The sequence below is a fragment of the Pelobates fuscus genome, chromosome 2 (assembly GCF_036172605.1).
Source record: "Pelobates fuscus isolate aPelFus1 chromosome 2, aPelFus1.pri, whole genome shotgun sequence".
Taxonomy (NCBI): Eukaryota; Metazoa; Chordata; class Amphibia; order Anura; family Pelobatidae; genus Pelobates; species Pelobates fuscus.
Genome location: NC_086318.1, coordinates 160,342,235 through 160,365,228, shown reverse-complemented (window position 1 = coordinate 160,365,228; position 22,994 = coordinate 160,342,235). Strand labels below are relative to the sequence as shown.

At 43.0% G+C, this 22,994-nt stretch overlaps 1 protein-coding gene across 1 annotated transcript in view; it reads right to left on the bottom strand.

The window, feature by feature from the left end:
• Positions 1–929: 929 nt before the first annotated feature.
• Positions 930–22,994, bottom strand: part of KBTBD11 (kelch repeat and BTB domain containing 11) — a 38,152-nt gene continuing 16,087 nt past the window's right edge. The window contains exon 2 of the mRNA XM_063442910.1: positions 930–5,443. Coding sequence (XP_063298980.1) covers positions 2,705–4,612 — 1,908 coding nt within the window. The 5' untranslated portion in view covers positions 4,613–5,443 and the 3' untranslated portion in view covers positions 930–2,704. The remainder of the gene's footprint in view (positions 5,444–22,994) is intronic.

Below are 22,994 nucleotides of genomic sequence, written 5' to 3'. Positions count from 1 at the left end.
GGGAAGGCACATGAGAAATACCACAATGGTAGTGTACTAAAATTGGATCAAGACTAAGAGTGACAGTAGGTGGATACAAACAGAGTGAATAGGGAGGGTCAACTGAGAATTGGGGAAGTAAGATGGGTATGGAGGACTGCAAAGGTGTAATGTGGGTAAGGATTAGATTAGATTAAATAAAGATTGGATAAATTAAATATGGATAAAGGAAGTGGATGGATTAAATGATGATAAGGGAAGAAGATGTAATAAGATAATGGGAGTAATAAATGGGGACGGGGGAATAAGTAGTTAAAATTAGGTAGCAAGTAGGTGAAATTGGGACAGGGATGTGGGCAGGGGAAATTGTGAGTGAGAATTTTTTAAGTGATAATAGGAGGTGAGAGGTAAAATGAAGTTACATATCAGGTTGCAAGACATGGTTCATATTAAATTAGTCCCAAAAGGCTGTTTGGTATTCCCATTCAAGTTCTGTCTCGGTGGTTTGCTATTGTTCTAACTGTTCTCCCTTCTTTTCTAAACAGCAATAATTCACAATCAAGGGTTGACTCACCGCCTCTCACCCCATAATCTCCTTAAACCAGGCCTGGGCTTGTATGGACTGCCATGACTTATTTACCTCATAACAAGAGAATCCTTCTAGCCACTGCTGTAGCCAGTTGTTTGTGCATGACTAAGATTGTTTGTGAATAAGTGTTACTGTAAACAAAAGGCTGTCTGCAAGCCTGTCTTTGCATAAGTATGTCTGTATATGCATTTATTTGTAAGCATGTCTTTGTGTATAATGTTGTATGTGTGCCTCTGCAAGTGTACAGCATTGTGTAAATTTGTCTGCATATAAGTGTAGTTGTCTCCACCCAAATATTTTGTTAGTGTGTCTGTTTTTGCTTCTGCATGAGTATACTTATTTTTCTAGATGCATGAATGTGTCTGCATGTGTTCCTCCACCTATACAGGTGTGTGAATATTTCTAATTTTCTGTACATGAGAGTATACAATTGTGTATGTCTGAATTTGACAGTGCGTGTTTGTATGACTCTGTTTGTGCATGAGTGTGCCTCTGGCTTTTCATAAGAGTGTCTGTATTTGTGCCTCTGTACATGTGCCCAAGTGTGTTTGTCTCTGTAAAAAAGTATGTGTGCCACTGTACCTGATTGTGTCTATTAGTCTGTCACTGTGCCCATATACTCCTGAGGCCTATGCCTTTGTCATGAACCAATCTTTGCAAATGCCATTTTGAAAACTCGTATTAATGTACTAAAGAGTATGTAGAAAAGCTAACAAGGACACAATGGCTAATTCTACAGATATATGAAAAAGGGATTTAAAAAACTTTTCCAACACTTTAAAAATCTCCAGAATTGCAGCAATACAAGCTATCTCTGTTCCTTGGAATACATCTAGTATTCTATTGTTAATACTGCACGGTGCTTCTACATGGTCTTAGCCCAGCTAAATGACCACATTGCATGCCCACAGTAAAACTATAGATTTTTTTTCTCTGCCATTTTTGTACTCGAATGGAAAAGTGAGCCAGGTTTTGGATGAACTAATAATTATTTTACATGGGGCATACTCACTAATCAAACATTTTGGGTGAAAGGAATCCTAACTTGCAAAATGTAAGCCAAAAGAGCTGTGATGAGAATTTTCTTCCACCTTTTCCTAAATCAAAACATGGCTTTAGGGCCTAACATTTACAGCTTTGTATTCCGCTCATAACAAATAACACTTTAGTGAATAAAACCCTTAGACGTCGTTATTTTTTTACCAGTTGAAACGTTTGTATGTTTTTTTCACATGGAAATATATTTCTTAACTTGACTTTTAATCAGACAAAAAGAAAAATAGCCACTAAACAATTTCCAGCCTAGGGTCTTGACAAGATGGCAGCTATCCAGGACAAATATAGGTATGATATACAATTTACAATATTAATCTTTCATACACACATATACATGTATGTGATAACAGTGCACCTAAACGATTTGTAATGTTATAGTGTTCTACAAACATGCAAATATCTAGTGCTAATGATAAAAAAAAAAGAGAGACAAGCATAAATAGACACACGTGTGGCATAAGTGCTATCTTTTAGTAAACAATTACCTGATCCCATGGTATACTCTGATTGCCGCCTATGTCCCTTTTTCAGGTGACTTAGCACACTACAGCTTAAAGGAATGATTTACAGTAAATATGATTTTATTAAAGTGGAGCTTCACCTTTAAATAAAAGTTAGCTTTAAATCATGCTTACTGGTGCACTGATTATCAATGCATTATTATTAATGACTATTTAACAGTATGTGATGCATAATGCAATATTTGATTTGAATGCACATTTTTAAGCAGCGTCTTCTTAAATATAAGATAGCATGACAGCATTTTTACCACATTACTTAATACTAAACATGGGGATCTTAAGCATATAGAAATGGCTACTTCATGCAGGAACTAGCCAGTTAAATGTTTACAGATAGGAAACTGTGTGCTGTGATTATTTGACAATAAAGTATCTCCAGTAAAAATGTAAGTGCCTGTAAATGTATGACCACATGTTCATTATAAGGTTATGTGGAACGCATGCATGTCTTATGATTCTGTTCTTTTGAAAGCTGAATGGGACAGCAAAAGAGTAATGAAAATTTAGACATGCCAGTCGTCTGCGCCTGGAGAACACCATTCATGTTAGTATAACCTTCTCAATGAGTTGGCCTGCTTTCAGGTAAAGAGAGTACAAATGGGAAAAGGACCCCTTTCGCCTCTTCTGGTGAGACAAAGACTTCTGGTTCACAACTTGTCATTTCTCCTCCCGATCCATCAGGGGGGAGTGGTACTCGTAGGGCACTGGCCCGGTTTACACAGTAGATGCTGCTTCCCATTACAGTGCAACGGAAAGGGATACTGGGTGGTGGTGGTCCTGGGCCAGGGCGAAGTAGGCTAACACCTTCACTCCAGTGCCTTGCCATGGAATTGTATGTGAAGACACTAAGCCCATGTTCACGGCTAACATCAAAACGATAGAGGCAACTTCTGTTGGACACCATGCCAGCAGAGCGTCGACGGCTATTGTTGTAAGGACATTCCTGCCACTCATCTCGTTTTGGATCATATTTAAGAAGTCGGTAGAAGAGAGTGCCCCCAGAAACATAAATCTCTCCATTACATGTAGTGGCTTCATGTGCCACAGCAAATGCACCCTTTGGTAATGAAGCCACAGAGCTCCAACGATCCATGCGTGGATCATACTTTTCTACAGTAAAGAGGCACTCTCCACCAATAGCGTATAAGTAACCATCAAGGGCCAGAAGCTTGAGTTGGGAACGAGGTTGTGAGAGAGGACGTAATTTATCCCATGAGTCAGTTAACGGGTTGTAACAAAATACCTGGTCAGAAAGTCTGGCCTTATCACCATTACCTTTGATGCCACCAGCAATAAACAAGTAGTTATAAAGCACACAAACCCCACATCCCTTTGTGTTAGCTTCCTCTGGCAATCTAGTCAGTGACCTCCAGCATCTAGTAGATTCATTGTAGCAATGTACCTCATAACTTGTTGCATCCTCCTCCAAGGAAAAAACAGAGGAGGGGCTCTGTGGTCTGCTGCTCTCCCTACTTTGAGGTCTACTACTACTAGTCATGCGTTCAAAAGCATCATTAATTTCTGCCACCACCAAGTACTGCTTTCCATCCATCCTGCGTTGCAGTATCAGATCCCTCTCTGCTCCTGTAAGCTTCCCATAGACTGTTGGGTCCCTCAGTACCTGGAGGAAATGGTCACTCATGAACTTATATGTTGCCTCTTTTAGTTCATTAAGTCTCTGTTTCTTAGCAATATAGAGAACCTGATAACAGTTCTTAAGTGATATTTGTGCTTTCATGCTGTCCATAGCACATTGCACAGCACAGGGTATTTGTAGAAACTTTGCACCGCTGATTACCTCAACTACATTGTCCAGTTTTACTTCCAGCTCTGAGCTATAAATGTAATCAACGAGCAGCTGAAGAGTTTGGTAACTCAAGCCCTTTATTTTTAAGATATCCCTTGATGATCGTGCCCTGAAATAGTCACTTTTTTCAGCAAGCACTCCCTTATGCGCACTTATCCTTTGTCCACCAGTCACTTCAATCACTAGATCAGGTCTTCCTTGGGGGAGAGGGGTCCTTATTGTCTCTTCCTGAGCACTGTCCTTTTGTGTCTCTATTTCAGACTGCTGACTATAATCACCTATGCTGGTTTCCTCTGTATCATCTTCTGATTCTGATGTAGCATTGTTCATGTCCCACCGACTTCTCACCATTCCTCGCTCACTTAATGGGTCAGAGCATGATCTCTCTTCAGCATCACTGATGAAGCCCTTGACAGAACTTCTCTCGTCTCCAGGGGATTGCATGACTGGGTCACATTTCCCACTTTGTACACTGTAACCCCCATTACTCTCTGTATGATTACTGCTTTCCAGTGAGTTCTTCTGAAGTGGTGCTTCTACTTGACTTCCAGTTGGAGCTGGTTCCTCAAATTCACATGTCTTTTTACTAAAAGTCAAAGTTCGTCCCTCATTCATACTCACATCACCTTGATAGGGTGTAATTGACACTGAGTTCTCCATGGTTCAGAAGGATGCAATCGCATAACCTAACTTGTGTTACTTTCTCCTGTAGTTTCACTTCTGTTTCCTTGGCATGTCCCCAATTTGGGTTTGTTTTCAACACTGAGCCTTTCAGGCACTGCTGATCTTCCTGAGGACGGTGGGGTGTGTCAGATTTGCAGCAGTTACACATTAAGACTGAACTACTGAACTTTGAAATATTTCAGCCCTCTAGCACTTACTTGCTCATTAAGATTTTTTTTTTTATGACTGTTGTCCAGTTCTGATTATGAAGATTGCACTTTGCCCATTTGCTCAATTAAATATTTCATACGTAGCAGTTAAAATTAAAGGCGAAAAAATACAAACTTTCCCTGTTTGCAGGTCACGTTAGAACATGTACTGTGCGGCAACAGCCATGAGTCAGCTTTAATCCATACTGGTGAAATGTAAATGTGCTCACTTAATAATATGCTTGGGATCCTGGTCAAGGAAATAACAGTACTGCAAAAGCTCACATTCCGTTTTTGTAATATTAGACCATTCTAGTCTAAGAGACAGATACTGCTGAGCTTTTAATGCTTACTTCTCTGAATTATGAGACATTTTGCTCCCTTTGTAAAGTTGGATTGGTATGTGATTATGTTGTCCTGATAGTTATAATTCTCTCCAGATGTATTGCAGCTTTCCTTAATATGTCAGTGAGTTCACCTTTTGAGTGTGAATTCCCTGTAGTGTTAAAGAACTTCCTGTCCAATCATACTTGCACCATAATCTGATTATTTAATATGATGTTTCGGGCATTACGTTCTGTTATTGTTTAAATACCATCCACAGGATAGTCACCAAGTTCTGAAAGAAAATGAAAAACATAACCAGCATTATTATGATAAAAAAAAAAATATTTTTTAAACCGATACATTATAATATGCATAAAACAGCCTGACAATTTTATGAATGGGTAGCAGTATCTGTGAGTATATGTACTGGCCTCAGTGATGGCTGTGAGCTCTTCAATACTAGTCAAGCTTATTTTATTTTGAAGAACCATTTATTTAATTACATGACTCATATACATATGACCATACATACATATACAAATGAACCATAACTAGGCTCTAGTGAAAGCTTAAAGGGACACTATAGTCACCAAAACAACTTTAGCTTAAAGGGACACTATAGTCACCTGAACAACTTCAGCTTAATGAAGTTGTCCAGGTGAGAACTATAGCTCCCTGCAGCCTTTCTCATGTAAACAGTGTATTTTCTGAGAAAATACAGTGTTTACATTGAAAGCTAGGAACACCTCCAGTTGCAGTCACTCAGAGTGAACCAGAGGGACTTCTGAGTTGATGGAGGCAATATGCCTCCATCCACTCAGATCTGCTGTGCACGAGCATCCTGTGATTCAGTATCTCCTCCCACTGCATGCAGACACTGAACTTTCCTCATAGAGATTCATTGATTCAATTCATCTCTATGAGGAGATGCTGATTGGCCAGGGCTATGTTTGAATCATGCTGGCTCTGCCCCTGATCTGCCTCCTTGTCAGTCTCAGCCAATCCTATGGGGAAGCACTGTGATTGGATCAGGCTATATCACATGTCAGCAGACTGCTTGTTTTTCCTGAGTCTAACAGCATGCAGGTATACAGCTTCTGGCTTGAATACAGTAAGATTTTTACTATATTTATGTTAACACTATAGGGTCAGGAATACATGTAGTTGCACTGGTGACTATAGTGTCCCTTTAATGAAGCAGTTTTGATGTATAAATTATGCTCCTGCAGTCTCACTGCTCAATTATCTGCAATGTAGGAGTTAAATAACTTTTTAGATGCAGCCACACCTCCGTGCATGTGATTTACATAGCTTTCCTAAACACTTGCTGTAAATATTCATCTAATATTTAACAGAGCAGGAGATACGATATTCTAAATTAAACAGAATTTGAAATAAAGGATTTATTTAAAATTCTGTTTAATTTAGAATATCGTATCTCCTGCTCTGTTAATAGCTTGTTAGACCCTGCAGGAGCATCCTGTGTGTAATTAAGGATCAATTTACAGAGCAGGAGATACAAACTTTTAAAGTAAGGAAACCATTTTGTTTGGCTAGGGCTGCATAAACAGAAACAAAAGTTGTTTAACTCCTAAATGGCAGAGAATGGCAGTGAGACTTTGAAGGCATGATCTATACACACACTGCTTCATTAAGGTAAACTTGTTTTGGTGACTATATTATCTCTTTAAATGAAATCTCTAGACCAGGGATATGAAATCTTTGGCACTCCAGATATTTTGGATTTCATCCCCCATAATGATCTAACACCCATATTGCTGGCAAAGCATCATGGGAGGTGTAGTTCAAAACATCTGGAGTGCCGAAGGTTGCCTATGCCTGCTCTAGTAATGCTTAAGGTGCCGGGAATGTCCTGGCTGTTCGAGTAGTCAAAACGTTTGCTAATGGTTTGACTACTCACTTGGGGCTCACCTGGCACCGTTCTCTGACTCAATAAAAACCAGAGAGCTCTCCGCTCAAAACTAAGTCCAGTGAGGCAGAGCTTAGCTCATTGGCTTTAGGCAACCAAGCTGGAGCTTCCAGCTCTAAATCTAAGAAAGGAAGAACAGGGAGCAGCTACCAATGGACCCCATGTAAGAAGCACCATAATCACTACAAGACACTTGCATATTTGTACATAAATGCACCTTTTACATGTATTCACACACACTTCCTTTATAAACAGATACATTATCCTTTCACAGGTAGATGCACATTTGACCTATATGTGCATACATATACTATACCTAACTCATCCACATAAACATATATTTAACAATACACTGTCGTATACATGAAAATTCACATTTTACCTTATACATACATACATACGTTTATTATACCTTTATTTATTTGGGACATTTTTTCTCTGCAAACACACCACATACATAAGTCTCTATATTTTACTATAAGCCACATTTGTTTGTTTTATCTCTCAGTTATGCCTAATCTATAATCATATATCCCAGTCCTTTGGACACTCCTTGCCCCTTATTTTTATCTTCCTCCTTTTCTTTCTCAAACTCCTAAATTGTTATGTTCAATTTCATTTACCTAATTATTTTTTTAGTTTAGATTTTTGTTCCTTTTCCACCCATATTTCATAAGGATTTTTAATTAAGCAGTGATTCTGGCGATGGTATCAACACACAAAAAATGAAACAGAATTACATTAAATTTAAAAGAGCATTTGTATATGTTGTAATAACATTTATTTTGTTTATATGGCATTTCCATTTGTGCCTTTACCTGTGATGCATTGTAACTCTTTTTGCATACTTATTTTTGTGTTTCTTGTAGAAAAAATACCTTTCCTAACTCCTGCCAGTTCTACAATCTTATTCTGTTGATTTTACATATGATCTTTTCTTTTTTTCTTAACTAAAAAAAAAAAACATGCGCTTGTATTTTATTCATAATGTTTAATCCCTTAATGTTTATTATTGGAAGCCTAAGGCAAGTTCTTATTTTGATCATCCTTTTCCAGAGAAGCACAATTATTTGCCATATGTTTCCATCTCCCACCTCCTGTGATTTTAAAGGAATGCCTAAATTAGCACAGAAACATTATATTCACGTTTGATTTCCCTCTCTGTTCAAAGAAAATGTAATATTCTAGTTCTCTAGAAAATATTTAGCCACCGGCAAACACTATAAAATAGGTAAATTATTTTATGGAAAACCCTTGAAATACTGAGATATGTTAACACTGTAAATAAAAAACACAAGACAAAAAAAAGATGATATAAAGTAACCTCTCACATAGCCCTCTGGCTTATTGCACCAGAAAAAATGGATGCTTAGTACAGGTTATAACTCCTCTATGCTTGTAACCACAGCAATTTCATTCCAACACATTACTGCTTTAAACGTTTTTGATAATGCTTTAATGTTTAGATGTTTTTACATGCTTTAAAGTGGCGAAACACGTTTTTTGAAGCACGTGCATATTATGTCATATTCTGGCTCCCAACATCAGTAAACGGCGAGCAAGGGAGCAGAGCCGAGAGATCACAGCTCTCCTGCCGCCTCGGATGGTAAGCCGCCCGCCGGTGGGGTCTCTATTAGCTGGCCAGCAGGTCAGCTCTTGCCCCCCCCCCCCCCCATGACAGGGGAATTACAGGGTACGCCTCAGGCAAATGCCTAGTTTGCTTTGGGCTAAATACATCCCTGCTGCTTGTAGCGGAGCTGCAATGTTAAATCCCCATATCTCCGCTGGTACAGAAAGTAATCCAAGTAAAGCGCTGGAAATGAAGGCAATATCCCAAATCCCCCAGTAACCGGACGAAACACAGTTCTGGGAGTCAACTGACGATTTTATTCACAAGCTCCAGTATATATGTGGTTCCCCATTAAAGGGGTTTCCTTAGTCACTTTACAGGGGTTATACAGTAGAGGACTTCATGGGGAACTGAATATACAGGGCATTTCTCCCACCCTGCACTGCTGTACGAGAGGGATACTCCCACTAGAATATCCTGTTAAGAGGATTATCCCTCCGTACAGCAAAACCGGATTTTAACACAAAAATACATCACTTTAATATTATTCATGGGATTATACTGAATGACTGTTCCAGGCACTCGACAACCAAACACCGCTGGGCTAACAAAGGATCCAAGATGGCCAACCGCCGTGTGGTCGGTAGCCAAACGACGGCCACCCAGGAAAGCAATTAACCACCGATTGCTACAATGTTGCAATCAGTTAATGGGAGCCACACGACCCTCTGTGTGTGGGCTCCCATTCGGTACTTTATTCGTTTCACGAACAGTGTATAAAGTCACTGTTCGTGAAACTACCATATGAATGCTAGCGGCTTTCGGACGTTAGCATTTGAATGCTCTCTATTACAGAGATACACGAATACATACATACATAGAATTAAAGCAGCTTTTTACAGACAACCTTCAGATGTTAAACAGTATGACCTAAAGTGGCTAGGTTTGCCACACTGCTATTTCTAACTGGATGACTGCTCACTTCATTAAACCTAACATGTCCAAAAGAGCACTTCTTATCTTTCATGTCTGTCTCCCTCTAAGTCAATGGCATTACCATCAGCTGTACCTCACAGGGTCATTGCCTAGGTGTTCTCTTTGACTCCAACCTCTTATTCGGCCCTCATGTCCAATTGATCTCTAATTCCTGCCACTTCCATCTCAAAAGCAAATTGTATCTGCCCCTATTTAATGCCGGATGTGGCTGCAGTGGCGTCTCCAGGAATTATATTTAGGGGGGCACATAAGGGGCCAGGGACAAAATACATACATATATATATTATACATACACACACACACACATACACAGGGCTCGACAAATCCCAGGCTAGAGATTGTGCCCTGGCGTCTGGCATTTGTCAACCCTTTGATAAGCCGCACAGGAAACATTAAAGCCAGCCACTGTGGGGAGCATGGAGGCGGCGTGCGAGGGAGCTGTAACATTCCTGCTGTTCCTCTCTGCTCCCTTGCGCACTGTTCAGTGACATGCTGTCACTCCGGCCCTGGCATCACTACCGAGAGCGCGCAGGAGAGCAGACAGAAACTGCAGGAAGATTGGGAGGAGACACACTAGATGCCAGGAAAAGATCCACTCAGCTCTCCCAAAGGTAGGGAGACTGTGTGGATTTAAATATAAATAAAAATAGCAATTTGTGAGTGTGTGAGAAAATGTATGTGTGTGTGTGTGTGTATGTGTCTTAGAGTGTGTGTGTCACTGTATATCTATCAGTGTTTCTCAGTCAAAGATTAGGGGCAGATCTTGCGTACAGTGAGGCGATCTTCCATGCAGGGGAAGAGCTTGTGTTCCGGGGAAGCTGCTGCACTGTGGCGGAACTAACATAGAGTGGGCCCTGGTGCAAAAACAGTTTTATGGCCCCTGAAGACACATGCCCATCGGGTGGCTCTAATTGCATGGGCCACTTGATAGGCCCGGTGTAACCACAAGACCAACACTGCCTGTAGTTCCACTGCTTCTCCTTCTTTATTACAGGCGAGACACTTTTTCACAGAAACTGGAAAACCTGTTCAGGAGATGCAAGATCATTTTCCATGGTGTTTAGAATGGGCTGTTGTGAAGTGTGTGTGTGTACAGGAGGCTGTTTATGGTGTACTATGTGTAACTAGGGGCTGTAGTGTGAGCACAAGCATCAAGTATATAAGCTTTTGAGATTGTGTGTGTGCTGACAGGGCCTGTAAAGTGTGTGTGTGTGCATCTAGGGACTGCAGTATAAGTGTATGTGTACAATGTTGCATTGTGTGCTTATCAAGGAGCTGTAGTGTGTATGTATGCACGATTCAGTGTGTAATGAGGTTTAGCATGTATGTATGCATGTGTGTGGGGGGTGAAGGTATGTGGGAAAGAAGTGTGTATGTGGGTGAGGTGCACTGTGTGTGTATGCAAAGGTGTACTCTGTGTTAGTGGGAGTGTACTGTATGTGGGGGTTCACTGTCTGTTAGGGTCTACTGTGTTCAGGGGGTATAGAGAGTGGGATAGAGAAGAGCTTTACAATGGTTACTTTAATAATTGTCTTTTAAAAAAAAAAAGAAGAATATTCCCCTTCCCCTGATCTTACCTTGCAGGGAGGGGGTGGCACAATCAGATCCGTGGTGGTTGAGAAGGTTGTCTATCCATCGGGTACAGGGGAGGTGACGAGATGAGAGGTATCTCTCCTGGAGCTCAAGCACTTACATACTAACCCACAGACTGACCATACACATACACAGACTGCTTCCCCCATACACAGACTGACCCATACACACACACACAGACTGCTCCCCCCCACAAAAGACTGACCCATACACACACAGACTGCCCCCACAAAGACTGCTCCACCCCACAAAGACTGACCCATACACACACACAGACTGACCCCCTACACACACAGACTGACCCCCTACACACACAGACTGACCCCCTACACACACAGACTGACCCCCCTACACACACAGACTGACCCTCCCCACACACAGACTGACCCCCCACACACACACAGACTGACCCTCCCACACACACAGACTACCCCCACACACACATACTACCCCCACACAGACTACACCCCACACACAGACTGATCCATACACACACAGACTGACCCATACACACAAACTGACCCCCACACACACACAGACTGACCCCCACGCACACACAGACTGACCCATACAGATACACAGACTGAGCCCCCACACACACACAGACTGACCCCCCCCCCACACACACACAGAGACTGAACCACACACTGACTCACACTTACCAGCAGCTGCCTGCATGCCTCTGTGCAGAGCTGAGTTTCCTCTCCCTGTCTCTCCCCTGCGGTGCTCTCTATGACCCAGGAGGAAGTCCTCCCAGCACAGTGACCCCTCTGGCTGCTAGTGGGAAAAGGGTGGAACACAGTTCCACAGTGACAGTGCTGCTGCAGCTTGTGAAGGGAGACTCAGTGTGCTGGACTTTAATTTCAATTGGTAGGGACACAAGGTGCATGATGTAGTGAAGGTCATCGCCCCCTCTAGTGACACCCCTGTGTGGCTGGTCCATGTTGCTATTCCATCTCACCTTGACAACTGCAATCCGTTTCTTAGTCCTTCTCATTGGTCTTACATCTTCCCAACTTGCCCCGTTAAAGTCTATAATGAATGCTGTGGCGAGGTTCATCTTCCTGCCCATCCGCACTTCCTATATATCCCCCATATATCAGTTCCTAAATTGGCTTTCTATAAGATGTATATTCAAAATTCTGGTATTTGCTTATAAATATCTACATAATGCTGCTCCTACGTATCTATCTTCATTAACAAACAAATACAGTTGTAATCAAAAGTATTCAACCCCTATTGAAAATCAGGTTTATTGCCAATATTTACAGACTTTCAACTGTTTGCAAGGAAACAGAAGCAATTGAAATAGCTCAATACAATGAATGCTTCAAGTGGTTTCCCCAAATTCGACTTAAAATGCAACTTATAATGACTTATAGTTTCAAAATGATTTAACATTTTCATGGCAAGCATCTTTAGTACTTCGTTGAACACTCTTTTGCTGACATGACCTGCTGAAAATTATATGCATAGCCATTTATAGTATAAATAATGAATTTTATTTAAATCATATTTTTTTGCTTATTTAAATTAAATAACTCTTTTTTTATTTAAATCTGATTTATTTTAATAAAATGATATTGGAGGAAAAATTTATCTAGAGATTGTTTTCTATTTGAGATACATTATAATCCAAAGCTTATTCAGCATGAAATAGTGATTAGTTATGAAGCATGAGGCTGTACATTCATGCATTACTTACATTTTTGGTAAATTAATTTTATTAATCCAAGTAATGGAACGTGTGTTAAATTTTGTGTACAAAATTCAGAAGAAAAACATTAATCCCTATATAGATTCTGCAAATCTATACACACATAATGAACACCTTCAATTTTAATTGTTCTCCAAACATGAGCGATGAACCAGTTCAACTGGGGATATTCCATCTTGCCATAATTTAATTTGTATCTATATATTTCTAATGCTGTATAACAAAATGAGTTTGTATGTACCTGTTAAACTAATCTTATTTTTTTTTTTTTTAAATATAAAATATTCATCTGGTTGTAAATTTTAAAGATTATGACAACCAGCAAGAATAAGTCTTTACGCTAAAAAATCATGATTTAAAATCGAGTCTTACTGACTAGTGATTTAAATGTCTAGCTCTAAGTTTACCATTTAGGGCCCGGCACCCCCTGCTCTCATTAAAAGGTAATTTTACTCTTTTTTTTTCCAGAATCGTGTGTGTCCATCGGGGCTGGCTCTGCCCCCACTCTGCATCCTTGACTGAGATAATCAAACTTGATCATCTCAGCCAATCAAATTATTTCCCATAGGAAAGCATTGGGAGGATATTGCACATGAGCGGCAAAATGCAGTTCTGCATCAGTTAGCATCTCCTCATGGAGATACACTGTATCAATGCATTTATATGAGGAATGTTCTTAGTCTGCATGCAGAGTGTGGAGATGCTGAACGTCAGTGTTGCTTAAAAGACAGTATTTGCATTAAAAAGACTTCAGTGACAGGCAGTAGACACCAGAACAATTGCATTAAGGTGTAGATGTTCTGGTGACTGTGGTGTCCTTTTAAAGATGTGTATGTCTTACTAGGGTTAATACTCCAGAGAGGGAATGGAGTAGCCGTGACCAGGTAAGAATATGGAGTAGAGATCTAAGAGATCTCAATATCGTCACCAATTAATAGCATCAATACAAACAGGGTCGGACTGGCCCACCGGTATACCAGGAAATTTCCTGGTGAGCCGCTGTATTTGCACAGCAGAAGATTATTCATATTTATTTTTTCCTACCTCTGGTTTTTCTTTGGAGGCTGGGGCAGACAGACAGGTAGGTGGCCGTAGTGAGGCTGCCAGGGGCTGGTACACAGGCAGTGGTGGCAGCCAGCTAGCTGCAGGGGAAGAGAGCGCTGAGAGGCTCTCCCACAAAAGCTCATTTGTGGTTTCCAGCACAGCATGGCTAGTCTGCTAGGAGCCCACCAGCACAATGTTACTCCACCCCCGAGTCTCAGCCAGCTGACCTTTCACACAGGAAAAGGAACAAGACTCATGAAGACTACCCTCAGGTTCCCCATTGCCAGTGACAGGTAATTGCATGTTACCCAGCAGCCAATCACTGATGGTTTTGTGTGTGTGTGTGTGTGTGTGTGTGTGTGTGTGTGTATTTATCAGTGAGGCTGTGTGTGTCAGTGAGCTTATACAAAGCTTGTGTGTCTTAGTAAGCGTATCATTAGTGAGCTTGTGTTTGTGTATTGTTGTGTCTGTAGTGTGCTTGTGTGTATCTGTCACTGAACTTTTAGTGAGCTAGTTTGTTGTGAGCTTGTGTATGGGTCAGAGAGCTTGTGTGTGTCAGTGAGCTTGTGTGTGTTGGTGAGTTGTCTATAGTGAGATTGTAAGTGTGTCACTGAGCTTGCCTTTAGTAAGCTTGTGTGTGTCATTGAACTTGATTGTTTTGAGCTTGTGTTGGTCAGAGAGCCACTGCATGTATTTGTGTCAGTGAGCATGTCTGTAGTGTGCTTGTGTGTGTCAGTGAGATTTTCTGTAGTGAACTTGTGTGTCATTGAGCTTGTGTGTATCAGTAAGCTTGTTTGTAATGTGCTTGGGTGAGTGTGAGCGAGTGAGCTTGTAGTGCGTGTCAGTAAGCTTGTCTGTAGTAAGCTTGTGTATGGGTCAGAGAGCCTGTGTGTGTCTGTGAGCTTGTCTGTAATGAGCTTGTTTGTGTCAGTGAGCCTCTCTGTAGCTTGTGTCTGTCAGTGAGCTTCTCTGTAATGAGCTTGTGTGGGTAAGAGAGCTTGTGTGTGCTTGTGTCACTGAGCATGTGTGCTAGTGTGTCAGTAAGCTTGTCTTTAGTGTGCTTGGGTGAGTGTGTAAGTTAGCTTGTATTGAGTTTGTGTGTGTCAGTAAGCTTGTCTGTAGTGAGCTTAGTCAGAGAGTTTGTGTGTGTGTGTCTCGAACCTGTCGGTAGTGAGTTTGTTTGTGTCAGAGAGCTTGTCTGTAGTGAGCTTGTATGTGTTTGTGTCAGTTAGTTTGTAGTGAGCTTGCCCTAAGTGAGCTTGTGTGTGTCCGTAAGCTTGCCTGTTGTGAGCTTGTGTATGGGTCAGGGAGCCTGTGTGTATGTCAGTAAGCTTGCCTGTAGTAAGCTTGTGTGGATCAGAGAGCTTCTGTGTGTATCAGGGAGCTTGTCTGTAGTGAGCGTGTGTGTGTCAGTGAGCTTGTCTGTAGTGTGCTTGTGTGCGTGTGTGTAAGTGAGCTTGTAGTGAGCTTGTGTGTGTCAGTAATCTTGTCTGTAGTAAGCTTGTCTATGGGTCAGAGAGCTTGTGTGTGTTTGTGTTAGTGAGCTTGTGTGAGTGAGCTTGTGTGTTTCAGTAAGCTTGTGTGTTTCAGTGAGCTTGTGTGTGTTTGTGTCAGTGAGCTTGCAATGAGCTTGTGTGTTTCAGTCAGCTTGTCTGTAGTGAGCTTGTGTGTGTTAGTGAGCTTGTGTGGGTTAAAGAGCTTCTGTATGTCAGAGAGCTTGTGTAGTAGTCAGCTTGTATGCGTGTGTGCCCACCATTGAGCTTGTCTATGTGTGTTAGTGAGCCTGTGTGATTTATTGTGGAACATGCTTTGTAATATATATTTAATGCACACAAAGAATTATGGGGCTGATCTTTTTTTACGGCTGCTTTCTGTTCCAAGTCCCTGAATACAAAGCTTCCACATATCCAACATCGCCTTTCAAACAGATCCTCCAAAATGTTTACATAATAAATATTAAGGAACAGCACACACATAAAAATGCAGTTTTACATTTTACTACTTAAAATCCACTATCTTAGCAAACTAATACTTAATAAAATGAAAACTGCATTTTTATGTGTGCGCTGTTCCTTAATCTGTATTAATCGTGGTGAGGTATGTCAGACTGAGACTGAAGATGTGATGAATCATTAGGGCAGAGTTGGCACAAATGATTCTGCTCTTTCACACAGTGTGATACAGAGAGAGGCCTCTGACCTTCTTTACTTATCTCACTGTTCCACACTTCGTGTAAGACAAATATGAATTACGTGAGAGGAGAAAATATTTTCCCCTCTTCCAGTGAACATACGATATCATGAAAGCATACTGATGGGTGGGTCCGCATAGTAAACAAGATCAGTTACTTGCTGTGCATACATGTTGTGTGATGGATGCCAAATGGATTCTTGTAGGTTTCACACATATGAAAAACAAATATTGTTTTATCCAATATCAACAGTAAGCAGAAATTCAGAAACAGAGAAAACAAACAAGGATATTAAGATAAGACAAGTGCTGCGATTAAAATATACCTTACCACAAGACTATTATAACATATAATTATAACAGTCCAAACTATAAAAACTAATTGATCTCAAAGTTAGGAGCACAGCTAGACTAGAACATGCTAGGATTGCTGACAGTCGATCATTGTACAGTGACTTGTTTTTATATCATGCCTCAAGTTATCCTTTTCATGAATTTGTCACTTGGTATATTTTTTTATTTTTTTTTATGTTGTAGTTAGTGAAGCCCCGATGCCAGGGGGCAATTGCACCTACATTTTATTATTGGTACCTTTCTTGAGTTTGTTTTTAATATATATATATATATATTATTCTGTGAATACACTTTGTTTGAGAAAATTAAAATAAAGATATGATAAATATCTGTCAGCCTATATTCTACAGTGTTATAATACTTTGCCAGCCCTGAATTGAGGCAGTTTAAGTAAAATTAGGTTTTAACTGCATGTGTGCCTCTAACTAGCTTAATTATTTACAAGGCAGGAAATTCAAATTTTATATAAACAATATAACATTTGTGAACATTTACATTTTTTTTAGCACTGTGCATATAACAATTTTTTGCATCAGCGATTTGTTTGACATTAATTATGCGATATGCATGTTTTAATTGTTCAGTTGTTTCAGTTTCCTTTTGCAGTTACAGTTTCTAGTAATTCTAGTAATTCTATTTTTTACTGCGACAATTCTTCAGCTTACCAACATGCACCATTTCTATGTAACGGATCTGCTACACGCATTGCGGCAGGATGGTAAGACTGTATTGCCAAGTGATTTCAGTTAGTTTTAGTTGCTACAGCAAGTAAAATGAATCCTGCCATTAAAAGCTAACAGTGTAACATTTTGACCTTGTCAAGTAAAATTGCATAATCTCTTTTACAAAATGAAAACAACTTCTCTATCTGTAATTTCCTTGGCAACCAAATATTTACCTTAGTAGGTTATAAAAACATGGTAAAGAGAAAAGCTAAATAACTGAATTCTGGAATTCTCTGCCAAAAAATTATTTTAAATAATAGGTACGTGTCAATTACTGTGCATACCAGAAACATTTTATATTCTGCGGAAAAGCTGTATTTTAAAACAAGAATCGGAAAAATCGGAAATAATGAAACAAAGGGTATTTTATATTTCCAGTGTTGGTAAAAAAAAATATGGTATTTACATATTCACTCTAAGGACCATAAAAACGTGCATAGTAGCAAAGATCATTACGTATAGAATACACTGGTATCTGGCTCACTGCCCTTGTAAGGCTGCCCACTGTATCAGTACTCTATATATTCCTTCCTTCCAATTTTTGCAAACTACATGCACAATATCTGTCCCTTCCTTTCTGCAAGGCACCAGTCTCGCAAGTGCACAAATTGTGAACACAGTCCGGTTCACAAACATGTAAACCAGGCTGTGAATAAACTTGTTTCAGTATATTGAGCAGTTGCACTCATCCAATGTGATGATTGGACACTGACTGGGACTAAACTACAGATACCATTAATCTCTGTTGGGCAGGTGTTTAAGGTGAGAAAAAAACAACAGCCCAGAATTAGAGGCAAATGTTTGGTGAAGCCCCTTCCTGGTCTGGAAGGTCTCTCTCTGGAGCAGTACTAGCCTGAGCAAGCACATTTTTTATAACTTATTTTAAATATTTTTCGTAATACATTATCCATATAATGTATAAAACTAAGGGTGGGTGATGATTTCCTGCATATTGTGCCCCTTTCATGATAAAGATTAAAAAAAAAATGTTACTGTACTTTAAGTACAATATAACGACGGCTAGTTTCAGATGTCGTTAAATTACAAATTGAATCGACCTTTGTCATACACTGGTAGTCTAAGTGATGGAATATGTAGTTCAATCACATAATGCGCCTTATTAATGTAGTCCTTCTAAAACCAAATTTAATGTTTTGGGCAACTATGACACAATTCGCAGTGGACACAAACTATGAATTGAACCATGATCTACAAAATCTAAAGGTAATTTACATTTGGAAGTACTAGCTATTTCTTTTTTTTTTTTTTTGACATTCTTTATTTAGTTTTGTTTTTCGTCAGAAGGTAACAGTACAACCATTTTTCAACGTAACAATGTTTCGCTAATGACCTCATCTGGGGTATTTGCTGGCCTGCCCGTGGGAACTATTGGAAGAGTCCCCTTATGTACTGGCATATCCTACCCTGTGTCGCTCTCTCTGCTGTATTACTGAGCTACTGTTGGGGCTTCGCTGGTATTTGGGTCCGTGTGGGTTGGTGGTGGCAGCCTCGGAAAGACTGTTAAGGGCGCATTTCTCCCGTTCCCCTCCCTCCGTCCCAATCCCCCGTCCTATGGTCTCGAATTTTGGGCGGAGAGGGTTGTGTGAGTGTGATGGAAGGCTGGGAGAGCAGCTTGCTGTGCAGTTCGGTCAGGGTTCCTCGGTTCGAGGGGTAAGTCGTGCCCTGTCTTCTGGGGGGGTAGCTGGGGTTGCCTTGTGGGGTGTCCCTCCCCTAGGGTCTCGGCCTCGTCAGCCAGGTAGGTGGGTAGCATCTTACTGTTTGGTTGTTGCCTTTGCATGTCGATGCGGCTTGTGTTGGGCGGCCAGTTTGGCGGACCCTAGTTTGTCGGGGTCAATTAGGTCCCATCGTCTTTGTCGTGGGATTGGGTGTTGTAGTGTCCCTGTGCTGTCCTGGGTGGATAGGGCCGCCCTGAAGCTGCCGACATCACCTAGGTCTCGGTCGGGGTGAGGGGTCCGTGTGCTGGCCACCCCCCTGGGTGACCCATTCGGTACTATGGCGGTACCTTATGGTCTCTTCCGGAGTCTGTCTGGCGTCAGAGCCCGTCTGTGTCGTGTGATCCCCCTGTTCCCCAAGGGCCCCTAACCGTCCTGTGGGGGTCTTGTGTGTGGGGTGTGCACCCTTCGGTTTGGTTGTCTAGCTGTTTGCAGCGAGTGTGTCTCTTCCCGCCCAGTCTCCCTCCCGCTTATGACCGCCTGTGGTGCCCGGGTCGGCTATGCGGTGTGCGTGGCTCTATCAGTCCCTTTCATGAGCTTGCGTAGGGGTCAGTCTTATGTAGGTAGGGGTCCTTAACGTTTGTTCCGAATCATGTTGGTTGAGGAAGTCGGTCGGGTCCCTTTGGGCGCTAGTGCGAGGCAAGGGTGGTCTTCTGCGGATTGTCCACTTTTCTTCTATATAGGGGAGCTGGTCGGGGAGGAATGGGAAGGGGGGAAGGGGCCTGGGGGGGGGGTCCTGCGTCCCAGTATCCCGTGATCTCCCATTATCCGTCCCCAGCTCCTCTCCCAGGCCCCTGGAGGGCCCGCGTCGGCGAGCCCCGCCCCCGGTCAGCCATGTAGATGATCCAAGGGGTCCACAGGCGGGTGCAGCGCTCCTGAGTCCCCCGTAGCTCAGCCATGAGGGTCTCCATCGTGTATGTTTCGTCCACCTTGTCTATCCATTGTGCTATCGTGGGGATGTCTGTCGATTTCCATCTGGCAGGGATCAGGCTTTTGGCGGCATTGAGGAAGTGCCTAATTAGAGATTTCTTGTAGCGTGGCACTGGCATCTGTGTATGGTTAAGCAACATAGGCAAGGGTTCCATGGGGATGTCCTCGTCTAGGATTTCCACGAGTTTGTCGTGGATCTGTTGCCAGTAGCCTGTGATCTGAGGGCATACCCACCAAACGTGCAGGTCCGTTCCTTCTGCGGCTTTGCATCGCCAGCATGTACCGTCAGATGTCAGCCCCATGGTTCTTAATTTGGACGGGGTCCTGTACCAGCAGGTCAAGATTTTGCAGTTAAGTTCTTGCATTTTGGTACTTAGTATCCCTTGGTGCGCTAGGATGTTTATCTTCTCCCATTGCTGGTCCGTCAGGGCGACCCCCGTGGCCTGTTCCCACTTGGAGTGGAAATGCGCCGGCGCCACTTGGTCAGCCGTCATGAGCATTGCATAGAGTAACGAAATTCCTCGGGTCAAATGTTCACCGCTAGAGCAGAATGCCTCAAATTGCGTGGGGTCTCTGTGCAGTAATTGTCTCCCTTGGAGGGTGGCGTAGTAATGCTTAACTTGGTGGTACTGGAATTGGAGGAGGCCCGAAGGCCTGGTTTGTGTTAACATAGTCGTGTATGTTTTCATTCCTGTCCTGGTACACCACGCCCGAAGGTGCTGGGCTTCCCTCCCTACAAAGCCTTCTATGTCCCGCTGTCGTAATAGTCAGCCAGGTATGGGTTGTGTATTACCGGTGTCATGGGCGCGGGATAGGTCGTGAGCTGCAGCTTGTAGCGGATGATCGACCATATCCGCAGTGTCGCCCCAATAAAGGGGTGGTTCCTGAGTTCCTGGTCTCGCATCGGGACCCGCGTCCATACCACCAGCGGGACCCGTCCCCTAGCCCATGTCCGTTCCAGATGAACCCATTGCTTTTCCGTGTCCTGCACATGCTAATCGATGACGCGTGAGAGATGGGAGGCTTGGTAGTATCCCTGTATAGATGGTAGTCCCGTGCCTCCTCGGTGCTTCGGAAGGGTAAGCTGTGCCCTCCTCACTCTCGGCGGCCCCGATGACCACACAAATTTCAATATCGCGGAGCCCAGGGAACTGAAGAAGGCTTGTGGGATAACTATCGGGATGGTCTGGAACAGATACAGCAAGCGTCGTAGCAAGTTCATCTTCACTGCATTTATCCGTCCAAACCATGACACACAGAGCTTCCCCCATCGCGTCAAGTCCGTTTGAAGTGTGCGGAGGATGGGGAGAAAGTTCTCTTGGTAGAGTCGATTCAGGTCTTTTGTCAGCCAAATCCCTAGGTATTTTAGTCGTTGCGGGCACCACCGAAAGGGGAAGTGTGCTTCCAGTTGTTTCACCAGCCCGTGTGACAAGGATATGGGGAGAGCTTCCGACTTTGTCGCGTTGAGTTTCAAGTTTGAGAGTGCTCCAAACGCATCGAATGCCGAGAGTAAGTTGGGTAGCGAGACCAGTGGATTTCCTATAAAAAAGAGGAGATCTTCTGCGTAAGCCGCTACTTAATGTTCCCTGCCGCCCTGGGTGACCCCCGTGATGCCCCCGTCCCATCTGACCGCCTCCAGAAATGGTTCCAGAGAGAGGGCAAACAGGAGGGGGGGCAAGGGGCACCCCTGCCAGGTCCCGTTTTTTTATCGCAAACGTCGGGGATAGGACTCCGTTGATCCGGAGCTGAGCTCTCGGGGTCTCATATAGCGCTGCGATCCATCGCAGGATGTTGGGGCCAAATCCCATCTTCTGTAGCGTGGTTTGCAGGAACTGCCAGTCCACCCTATCAAAAGCCTTCTCGGCATCGGTGGAAAGGAGAAGGCTACCCCGCTCGGAGTTCTGTTGTGAGTGCATGATATTAAGGGCCCGGACCGTATTGTCCTTGGCTTCTCTCCCCGGGATGAAACCTGTTTGGTCCGGGTGAATTAGGGTGGGGACCAGTCGGCCTATGCGAGTCGCCAGGATCTTTGTGAATAGCTTAAGATCGGTGTTAAGCAGCGATATAGGCCTGTAGCTGGAGCATGCAGCCGGGTCCTTGCCTTCTTTGGATATGACCGTTATGGTTGCCAGGAGGGTGTCCCCCGGGAACCGCCCATCTTCTAGGAGCGAGTTCAAGCCCTGTAGTAGTTCCGGCAGCAGTATCTCTCCAAAGGCCTTAAGGTAACGCAAGGGGAGCCCATCTGGTCCCGGGGTCTTGTTGAGCGGAGTATTTTTTAGGGCCCCCTGGAGCTCCTCAATCATAATGGGGGATTCGAGTTCCTCTCTTTGTTCTTGCGTGAGGGTCCGGGTAACGTGTTGGTCCAGGTATGCTTGTACCTTCGTTTGTCTCCTGTGTGTCTCAGCGTCTGTCCTGTCGGGTGCAATGTTGTAAAGTTTGGCATAGTATTCTCAGAATTCCCCAATTATCTTGTCAGGGACTTGCGTAAGGGGACTACTGCGCGTCTTGATTTTAGTAATTTGACTCAGGCGGCGTTTCTGCTGTAGCATTCTGGCGAGCAGGCGGCCACACTTATTGGAGAACTCGTAGAAGTGGCTACACAAAAGGTGTGTACTATAGCATTAATCCAAAAATCGTAGAAGTGGCGGTTGGACTTCCGTAGGGAGTGCGACAATTGCTTTGACAGTTGGTGTTGTAAAGCCTGTCGGGCTTCCAATAACGCCCGGTATACCTCTTCTGAGTTTGTGCTTTTGTGCTCTTGGTCCAGTTGGGCGACCCGCGTATGGAGCTCCGTTAGTAGCCTGTGCAGCTCCTTCTTCCGCGCTGTGCCGACCTTGATGAAGTGTCCCCTAAGTACGCACTTATGTGCCTCCCAACGGGTCAGGTGCGACGTCTCCGTGGGGTCGTTTTCTTCGAAGTACTGGCGAAGCACTGTCTGAGCGTCTGCGAGGGCTATCGTGACGGCAAGCAGTTGGTCATTTAGCTTCCATTGCCGGCGTGTGGGCTTATGTAGGGGTGACGCCAAGACGGCCAGGACCGGGAAGTGGTCGGAAGTAGTACT